The following is a 10,877-nucleotide window of genomic DNA, read 5'->3' on the forward strand; positions in this document are numbered from 1 at the left end:
AGGTCAGGGTAATAGGAGACATTTTTCACTGTTACTCTTTCTGTAATATTAAAAACTTTTTTTATACTGTGCATGAATAGTTTTCAAATAATAACAAAATAAATTAATTTTAAGAAGAACTATTACTTCTTCTAAGGCTAATTCCTCAAATTGTGTATCCTGTATGTCCTCCTGCCTTAGCCAGAACATCCCACTCATTCCTTTTCTCTCTGTCCTGTACCTTTAACCTCTCCTACACTAGCTCCTTCTTGGTTTATAAACATATCCACGTCTCATTCTTAAAAATTTTTCATTTATTAATTTCAACAAATAATGAAATGCAGCAGGCTTGAGCCCTATAATCTTCTCAAGCCAACACATTCCTTCTCTCCCATGCTTCACTGTCAACTTATCTAGAAAAAAGCTATCTGCTCTCACTATCCCTACCACATCACCTTCCACTTATTTCTTAACTCACTCTTACCAACTGAGCCACCAGGGAAGCCCCTATTCCTTAACTTACTCTTAGATTACTAGCCCAACTCCTCCACTGGAACAGCTGTAGCAAAAGGTTATCAATAGTCTCCAAATAGCCAAATCCAGTGATCTATTTCAACATTTACCTTAAGTTAGAATCTCTTCCTGGAAAACGTTCTTGAATTTGGTGATACCACCTTCAACGAGTTTTTCTTTTACCTCTCTGGATTCTTTTAAGGCTGTGAGACTCAGGAAAACAAGCACTACCTGACTTAATGGCTTAAATGTGCATCACTTACCGGTTGACTCTGCGAGGACACTTATCTGGCTTGATATCCACTTCGTAGTGATAGACGTCAATCTTAGGGATGTCCACTTCAAAGTAATTGGCCAGGAGCTTGATTGGTTTCCCCACAGTGCCAATGCCAGGCCGGCGAGGTGCCTGGAACACCTGCTGCAGGGGGGGCAGGTAGGCGCCTGCAGCTACAAGACAGAGAGCCTGGTGAGGGTAAAGTCTGGTAATCTCCTTACCACTCAGATCAGAGAAAGCACAAGACTTCCTAGCATGAGAGCAGCAGAGTGTAGGGGAAGCCTCTTTCCTGCCTACCCAACCTGAATGAGGACTTCCACTGGTTAAAACCCAGGCCATTTTTTTTTTTCCTTCCAGTTAGGAAAATTACCCTTGTTATCTATCTTAAATTCATCAAGTGAGTACATAATAACTTCCTATTAACAGGTTAAATAAAGGGACTAAATTTGGCTCTTTCTTTCCTCTACTAGATTGAGACATCTGCCTCCACCAGGTACCCAGCAGACCCTATTATCTGTCAGCTAGATGCTCACTTCACTCATCACCATCCTGAACACACAAAAAAGCATCACCTTAAAGCTCCTCCAACTGCAGGCAGGAGGAAGACCTAAAGAAGGCCAAGTGCCAGGGAAAGGGGTTGGGTGGGGCAACAAGCAAGGAAGAAGGCCAATGTCTGGGAAAAGATTAAGGCAACAGAATGGCTGAGGTTGGAAAAGGAGAAAAGGCTAACAGGACAGATTCTGGAGACCAAGGAAAGGAGAGAGGCTGACACAGGGAGCTGCTAGAGAGGCTAGAACTGGAGGTCACAGCAGAAAAATTCTTGAATTGGGAAGGAGGAAAGGCTGGAATAGGGGCTGGGGCAAGATAGGTTAGAGCTGACAGCCTAGGCAGGAAGTAAGGCTGCTAGTGGGGAGAGAATGAAGCAAAAGTTCAAAAGAAGAAAAATCTAGGGAATGAAGGTCCGCTAAACATAGGTGACTAAGGCAAGAGCAGGCTGGAGTAGAGGACTTAGGAAGGAGGGGCAGCAATTATCATGCTGGAGAAGATGAGATTACTGGCTCTGGGAAGAATACAAGATTCTCCAGGCCCACATCTCCTTCCACACAGAGGGCCCCAACAGTTGCAGTAGGGGTCAATTTTAAGACACCAGAGGCCCCTGAGAAAGGGCTAGGGCTGGGCCAACTCCCACTACTTTCTCCTCTTTTGCCACCAGCCTGATTGCTGCCCCTAGTTTTATTTTCTAGCTTGAGAGGAAAGGGAAGACAAAAGGAAAACTGCCTAAGAGAACCCTTTGTCCACATCTACTATTGTCCTGGCCAAGAGAGGACCAGCCCAGTTGGGAGGAGGGAGGGATAAAACAGCCGAGAACCTCCCATTATCAGAGAGATCTGCTTTCACAGTTGGCCAGGCTGGGGGGATGGGGCATATCCTCAGCTGGGGGGGTCAGGAAGAGGTCAGAACCCTTCAAGGAGGGGCATGCTTCCCAGAGCTAACTGCTGTGTCTCCTTCTAACCACTGGTCAAGCCTACCCTACAGGGAAACTTAGAGAAATGGAGGCCCAGCCTGGGGAGAAAAGGCCTTCAGAACTCAGCTACCTGGGGAAGTAAAAGCTTAACTACTAGCCCCTGGCCACCAACTGTAGAAAGAGCTGGACAGACATTATATACAAGCCATAGTCAGACATACACATCCAAACACATACTTAGAACTGGACAGTTTACCTTCGTACACATACCCCTCACCAACCTAGACTGTGAGTTCTTCAAAGATACAAAGACTGTATGTATCTGCCTTGGTCACTGCTGAATCTCCAGTGTCTGGCATACAGGAGGTGTTCAACACACAGATAAGAAACCAATTAACAAACAGAACCGTAGACATACCACAAAGACCACACAAGCACAAGCGCACACGCACGCACACACACCTGCAAACTGCTCAGAAACAATTATAAATCCAGCTCAGAACAAACAAGACCCTAGAGGAAGTAGCTGGTAAGAGATACCCTTCCCCTCCCCAAGTTCTTACATTCCATTCACCTCCTTAGCCTCCCAGGCTGAATAATTGTTTGGAGTCTTGGGAGAAAGACATCCCCTAGAGCTAGGGGCTGGGTAGAAATGATGGGGGATGGGACAGACACTCTAGCCTCAGAGGCTTCTCTTCCTCAGAAATAGGACTACACACCAGGCTTAGCCTTAGGCACCCTCCATTCCTAGGAGGCTCTGAGAAAACAGGGAGGCCCCCACCCTCCCCTTCATACCCAAACTAGGGAAGGCAGCAGGAAGAGAGAACCTCTCTCCCACCCCATCCTCCTGCAAGTCTTACGGCAGTACAAAGTTCCCCCAACCCCAACCCTGCCCCCAGCTTTTAGTCTGAGAAAGGGAGACACTTCCCTTCAGACCCAGACAGGGACAGACGGCCACTTTGTGATGCAGATGAGGGCCCCAGCACGGAGGACAAAGCTTGGGCCTTGGGGGAAGGGGGCGGGGCCGTCCTCTGCAGACAAAAGCAAGGAGGGAGGGGCTATGAAAAGGACACTCCCCCTCCCCCATCCCCAACCAGCCCTGGGAAGAAAAAGTAACAGCCGAAAGGCCTGGCTCAGGGACCCCTTCCCTGCAGTTCTGAGGCCCACATAGCTACCAATAAGCTAGACTACCCATTCAAAAGACAAACTCAAGGCTGGGTTAGCTGTCCAGTAAGCGAAGAGGAAGAGGACAAACTCTTCAAAAAGAATTTATCCACACACTAAGTACACACAAATTATTAGATAGCCATACAATGTACTTAACCATTTATGTTCACAATGGAATGTGACTCAATTCAAAAAATAAAGATGTACTTGTGTCAAGGCCTAGACATTAGTTGGTTCCACAGATAAATCAGACACCAACTCCACCCTCTAGGAGCTCCTAGTCCAGTATATGTGCTTGAAACACACCTAAGCACAGACGGCACATCTGGCCTTGAGCCCAGTGAAGCCAGAAACAATACACTGCTTTGTGTACTATGTCCTCCAACCTCCAAGAAAATAGTCCTAGCCTAGGAAGGAGGCACTTATGGGATCCCTCTACTCACAGCTTCCAGAATGAATTTCAATTACACCCTTTGATGAGGTAAAGCCTGCCCCATCAGGCTACAGCCAACTCCAGATACCAGGCTCTAGTTCCTTCCGTAGAAGCTTATTTATTGTAACAACAACCAAAAACAAAACGTTAATTTTTTCATCACTCTCGAGACCACTAGGAATTCATCAGAATAAAATCACAAGCAGTCTGGTATGGGTGCCAGCTCCCATCAACCCATCTGGACTTCCGTGTCCTACTACTCTAGCTCCAGGGGTTGTTGCAAGTAGTCTCTAGCCCAGAAAACCAAGAGAGTTCATGGAAGGGAGAGAGCAGCCTAAGAGAAAAGGAAGTATTAATAGTTTTCTGATGTTGGTTGCCCCCTGCATTCCACCTTAAGGCTTATACAGCCTTTACAAGGTTGTTTCCATCTTGGTGAAAGTAGTCACTAAATACTTAAAAGATCACTGAATGAATGACTTGAATGAGTTGGCAAGACTTATTTCCTTAAGGGTATAAGATCTGGTATAAAAGACAAAGATGCTTGCTTCAACCAGAAATGAAATTCATGTCCCAAATGAAATAAAATTCATGTCCCAAATGGAAATTCTATTCTCCCCTCCAGATCAAATGGAAGTAGTGAGACAAGATCTAAAAGATTCCCAGGTCCAGACTGCTCCTCCCACCAAAAAGATAAGACACCTAGAACACAGGAGGTGCCACCACCCTCACCCCATCCAGGGACTCTGGCCTTCCTGGGACAGCCCTGCCTCAGTTTCCCCTCTAATCTCCTTTTCTCCTGATTGTGAATAAGGAGAAGTTAAGGCTATCACCTGGGACACACTATGGTGAAGGCTATAAACTTCCCCGTACCCCACACAACTTATATATGACAAAAGGCTAGCCTGACAACGCTGGGTCTAATAACATGGCTCTGACAATTTCTGGGGAGTAGAGAGAGCAAAAAGAAAAGATACCCAGTAGGGGACAGCAACCATAAAAACATTAAGGCATAGAAAGATTAGGCTGTCAACTCAGGAAACATTCAAATAGAGAGGTCATTATCCTTGGATTAAAAGATCCCAACTCTGCTCGCTATTGAACCAGAAACATGCAAACCAGGCAAACAATCCCTTCTACGGAAACCTGGTCCTGGCTTTGGTCCCTCAGCAACCAATATATTCTCTAGGGCCTGTCTTCAAGTAGGACCTGTCCCTAACCTAAAACATTGCTCCCATGTCTTTCCTCATCCTAGTGGCAGAAGAAGAAACTTGTCCATTTCCCTCAACCTATTCTTGGCAAATTGAGACTGAAGGTTTCAGAGCCAAGCCAAAGACCCCCAAGATGGGGAAGGGACCCATTTCCATTTGTGTCCTGCTAGTATAACCTAAGAGAGACTACACCCCATCAGCGCGCTCCTTTTACCAAGTCAACCTGGCGGGATTAGGGGTAGTGGGGTTCGGGCGGCCACGCCCCCACCACATCGGGCAGCCCCTTCCAGCTGCCTCCGCGCATGCTCCGGCGCCTCCACTCCAGCTCCCAGACTTAAGGGGGGGAATCCCAGGGCTGGATCCCCACCCACTGCCCCCTGACCCTCGCCCCCACGTCAGGCCCGGCTGGGGCGGAGCTCACAGCCCAGCTCTGGCGCCTTCTCCCAAAAGACATCAACCCAGCCCAACCCATACCGGCTGAGCCCCCGCCCAGGGCATGCGGCAGCTCTGGGCCCATTTGTGTCGACCCCCCTCTCCTGGACACCTGGAGCCCGCCCCCTGCCACCTGCCGGGCCTCTCCCAAGGCCTCCTGGTACCTCCAGGAGTCCTCCTGTGCGTTCAGGCCCTTCTTCCAAAGCACTTCCCACCTCCACGAGTGCATACAGGCTCCTTTGATAAATGGCCCCCGTCTCAGAGCTTCCCTTCGCAAGGTTTCCCCCGGAACTGCACACAGCCCCCTTCAAACTGGGCCCCCCATCCCAGAAGAGCCCCGTTCCCCACTCAGGAAACCCTTCCTCACTCCGAAATCCTGTTCTTCACGCGAGAGTCCCCTAGTCCTTGGAGCATGCACCGTCCCCGCTCCTGGGGGCCCTTACCTGCTCCCGAGGGTCCCGCTTCCATCCCATATACCCGTGCGGAGATCAGGCGGCCCGGAGACTGTGGAGTCCAGCGTGAGGGGCCTAGGTACCCCGCACGTTTGCTGCCTGGGCTCCCGGGCCGGGCTCGGCTGCCCCCCCAAGCCCGGCCGCTCGCGCCGCCGCCCCCGCAGCCTCCGTTGCCGCCGCCGCCGCGGAGCCTGCAGCAGCTCCCCCTGCGAGCGCCCGGCCAGCTGCCAGTGCGCAGGCGCGACCGCCAGGCCCAGGGGGCGGACGGGAACGAGTCAAACGGGGCGCTCCGACGGCAACAAAGGCCAATGGAGAGGGGCGGGGGCACCGGGGACCGGAGGCAGCGGCCCCTGGCGGTCACCCATTGCCATGCAGCCCGGCGGGAGGGCTCCGGTAAAGGCGCCGCGGAACCGCGCAGTGGCGTAAGTGGGGCGGGGCGGGAGGACAACACACCCCCCACCCCCACCCCGCAGCAGCCTCCGGCCTTGTCTTTTCCCCAAACATGTTCCTCCAAGCCTACACACAACCTCCCCCCATTCGCACAGAGCCACGCGCACATTGCCACCTCATTCCCAGGCCACCCTCACACACTCCGAGAGCCCCAACACCCAGGGGCCCTGCCTCCCACCTCTCCTCCCAATCACCCTCATCCTTCAAGCCTCGGCTGCAAAGCGACTGCCTCCGCGAAGCCTTTCTCCGTCCCTAGTCACTGAACTCACTGACGCCACCCTCTCTTCCAGGCCGAGTACTGGGCGCTGAGACCAGAGATATGAAAGAGACGCTGCCTACCCTGGAAGATGTCACCGTCTCAAGTGCATCTACTGAGCTCTACCTATGGGCTGGGAAGCCCCTGTCTCCACTTTCTCACTTACAGCTCACGCCTGAATTCAGTCAATCCACTTCTGGCCTCACCATGTCACTTAAAACACTTTTTGTGTCAAAATTCAAAGAATAATTTTCAATTATTTCGCTGCAGCATCTGACACTGTGCCTCTCCTTCCTTTTTGAGTCTTTTATTTGGCTTCAGCATTTTCTGAGGTCTCCTATTGCCTAAGTCCTTTTCGGTTTTCTTCAAGAGCCCCCCCTCTTGTTTTTGATCCATTAGAAAAGTGTTCACCTTGTTTTCAAACCTAGCTGTCTTCTCATTCTACTCTCCACTTTTTTGCTTAAAGGTCTCATCCATTCTTATGGCTTAACTATCCTTCCAAATCTCTATTTCCAACCATGTCTCAGACTCATTTCCAAGTGTCTGCTGGACAGCTCCACCTGGATCTACCAGCATTTCAAATTTAAAGAGTTCAAAACCAAACTCATCTTTCCTCCCACAAAAGTGCTTGCCCTATACCTCCTGTCTCTACAAAGGGCACCTTCATCCCAGAAATGACAGTTTCTCTCTCTCCCTTGCTTCTAACCCTATACAGCAGTTCACAAAGTCCTGACCTGTTTACCTGCTCACATGATCTCCTGACATTCTTGTGATGGCTCCCTGTGCTGATGCAGACCCTTAGCATATCTTGACAAAAGTATCACAGTCACCTCCTTGTTAGTTTCACAGTTTCTACCAACATTTCTCCTATTCAGTCTGCATCAACTGATAGGTGCTAAGAGACCCAGCTCAAACATCACTTTTCCATATATTCATTCATATGTATGAATCCATCTGTATTTTTGATGCCTACTTTACACCAGATGCTACGAACTCAAGAAGAGAAGCCATACCCAGTTGCTACCCACTAGGAAGATTAATTTTTGACACTTCTCATAATAGTATGCTTTTTGCTTTTCTCTAGGAGAGGTTCTCCAACAGCAGGTACCACCTGAAGGGCTTGTTTAAACACTGATTGTTAAGCACCACCTCCAGAATTTGTGATTCAGTAGCTCTTGCTGCTGCTGTTGCTGCTGCTAAGTCACTTCAGTCGTGTCCGACTCTTAGCAACTCCATGGACTGCAACCCATCACGGTCCTCCATCCATGGGATTTTCCAGGCAAGAGTACTGGAGTGGGGTGCCACTGCCTTCTCCGAGCTCTTGAGTAGGAGCCCAAGAATATATGCTTCTTATAAGTTTCCAGATGAAGCTGATGCTGCTGACCTGGGGGACCACACTTTGAGAACTACTGCTCTACAAGATAAAGTTAAGAACAAAGACTCCAGAGCCACAGTGTTTCGCTTCCAACCCTGATGCGGCCATTACTTCAGTATTCTTGCCTGGAGAATCCTAGGACACAGGAGCCTGGCAGGCTGTGGCCTCATAGGGTCACAAAGAGTCAAACACAATTGAAGTGACTTAGCATACACACGTGTCACAATTTCCTCCTCCTCCATTTTAGAGGATGAAAATAGTACCTACCTCATTGGACTATTGTTAATACATATAAAAGCTTAGGACATTACCTAGAAGAATGCAGGCAAAGTACTGGCTGCTCCCATAATTACTGTCTGCTTCTTGTACTACATTCTAAATTCTTTAAAAACAGGGACTATGTCAAGATGCATTTCAGTCTCCCTTTAGTGCTTCACACAAGCAGTGCCCAGAATGATTACTAAATCCAGAAAGATCTGAATCAAGGCATCAAAACATCCTCAGAAACACCAAGGTCTTTGCCTTGGTGTAACTAAGCTGGAAGCTCAGCATTCTTAAGAAGAGTTTGAATCTCCTGTTCTAAATGCCAAGCCTCACTCCGTGAAAGGCACCTTAACTTTGTGGAAAGGCACTGGTCACTGTTCTGATCCACCTCCAAAGTGGCTAGTGAAGTCAAGCCTGGCTCTGGCCTGAGGGTCTTTTTGCAGAGTGTCTTCATTATCAAGGATTTCACTCTTGGCTAGGCAAAGTAGTAGAGTATAAAGGAATTCCAGACAGCATCTTGTTTTTTTTATGCAGACAAACTTCTTCCAGTAATTCCTGATGTACCTTCCCAGAAAGCTACTGGCTCCTTCTGTCTCCAGTTTAATCCCTGCATCTCAATTCATAGCTAATTCACACCCAAGCACCTCTACTATGTGGGCCAAAACTCAGGTCTTTCCACTTACACACCCTCTCAGAACCTAGAGTTTCTGGCCCCCAAACAATAAGAATGGCTTAAGAAAAAAAACTGTATCTCCATCAATGCTTTCTTTTTAAAAATACTTATGTAACAGCCTAGGGACAATGAAATCAAGGTAGTATAATAAACATAAAATCATATACCCTTCTATCAGGAAATAAATCACCAACACTTCCAGCATACACCATTTCTTTTATCAATAATAAAATGTATTTCTTACTTCAGGGAAAATTTTTAAAAATCAGAAATCATGAACAATGCAATTAATAAATGTCAGCTTCTACTTTGGAAAGATGAAACTGGCAGACTTTTAAAAATTAGGGTATCATTCACAGAGGTAAACTACACATATACAAAATATAAAATTTAACCAATCCTAACATATGTATCATCTTTCAGTGGCCCATCTTTTTGCCTTTTCATGGGGTTCACTTTCATACTGTTCATGGGGTGACAGAATTCCAGTTGAGCTATTTCAAATCCTAAAAGATGATGCTGTGAAAGTGCTGTACTCAATATGCCAGCAAATTTGGAAAACTCAGCAGTGGCCACAGGACTGAAAATGTCAGTTTTCATTCCAATCCCAAAGAAAGGCAATGCCAAAAATGCTCAGACTACCGCACAATTGCAATCATCTCACATGCTAGCAAAGTAATGCTCAAAATTCTCCAAGCCAGGCTTCAACAGTACATGAACCGTGAACTTCCAGATGTTCAAGCTGGATTTAGAAAAGGCAGACGAACCAGAGATCAAGTTGCCAACATCCACTGGATCATAGAAAAAGCAAGAGAGTTCCAGAAAAACATCTACTTCTGCTTTATTGACTATGCCAAAGCCTTTGGCTGTGTGGATCATAACAAACTGTGGAAAATTCTTCAAGAGAGGGGAATACCAGACCACCTGACCTGCCTCTTGAGAAATCTGTATGCAGGTCAGGAAGCAACAGTTAGAACCAGACACAGAACAACAGATGGGTTCCAAATAGTGAAAGGAGGACATCAAGGCTGTATACTGTCACCCTGCTTTATTTAACTCATATGCAGAGTACATCATGAGAAATGCTGGGCTGGATAAAGCACAAGCTGGAATCAAGATTGCCAGGAGAAATATCAAGAACCTCAGATATGCAGATGACACCACCCTTATGGCAGAAAGTGAAGAAAAACTAAAGAGACTCTTGATGAAAGTGAAAGAGGAGAGTGAAAAAGTTGGCTTAAAACTCAACATTCAAAAAACGAATATCATGGCATCTGGTCCCATCATTTCATGGCAAATAGATGGGGAAACAGTGGAAACAGTGACAGACTATCTTTTTGGGCTTCAAAATCACTGCAGATGGTGACTGCAGCCATGAAATTAAAAGACACTTGCTCCTTGGAAGAAAAGTTATGACCAACCTAGACAGCACATTAAAAAGCAGAGACATTACTTTGCCAACAAACGTCCAGCTAGTCAAAGCTATGGTTTTTCCAGTAGTCACGTATTAATGTGAGAGTTGGACTATAAAGAAAGCTGAGCACTGAAGAATTGATGCTTTTGAACTGTGGTGTTGGAGAAGACTCTTGAGAGTCCCTTGGACTGCAAGGAGATACAACCAGTCCATCCTAAAGGAGATCAGTCCTGAATATTCACTGGAAGGACTGATGTTGACGCTGAAACTCCAATACTTTGGCCACCTGATGCAAAGAACTGATTCATTGGCAAAGACCTTGATGCTGGGAAAGATTGAAGACAGGAGCAGAAGGGGATGACAGAGGATGAGATGGTTGGATGGTATCACCAACTCAATGGACATGAGTTTGGGTAAACTCCAGGAGTTGGTGATGGACAGAGAGGCCTGGCATGCTGCAGTCCATGGGGTTACAAAGAGTCAGATACAACTGAGCGACTGAACTGAACTGGACTGAACATG

At 47.4% G+C, this 10,877-nt stretch overlaps 1 protein-coding gene across 2 annotated transcripts in view; it reads right to left on the reverse strand.

Moving 5' to 3' along the window:
* Positions 1 to 6,129, reverse strand: part of LOC133244848 (protein argonaute-1) — a 35,194-nt gene extending 29,065 nt beyond the window's left edge. The window contains exons 1-2 of one of the 2 annotated variants that reach the window (XM_061412521.1): positions 5,915 to 6,129; positions 756 to 939 (exon numbers count right to left, since the gene is read on the reverse strand). In XM_061412521.1, coding sequence (XP_061268505.1) covers positions 756 to 939; positions 5,915 to 5,939 — 209 coding nt within the window. In that variant the 5' untranslated portion in view covers positions 5,940 to 6,129. The remainder of the gene's footprint in view (positions 1 to 755; positions 940 to 5,914) is intronic. The other variant, XM_061412522.1, reaches the window with a different exon arrangement.
* Positions 6,130 to 10,877: the final 4,748 nt, after the last annotated feature.

Source organism: Bos javanicus, chromosome 3 (assembly GCF_032452875.1).
Source record: "Bos javanicus breed banteng chromosome 3, ARS-OSU_banteng_1.0, whole genome shotgun sequence".
Taxonomy (NCBI): domain Eukaryota; kingdom Metazoa; phylum Chordata; class Mammalia; order Artiodactyla; family Bovidae; genus Bos; species Bos javanicus.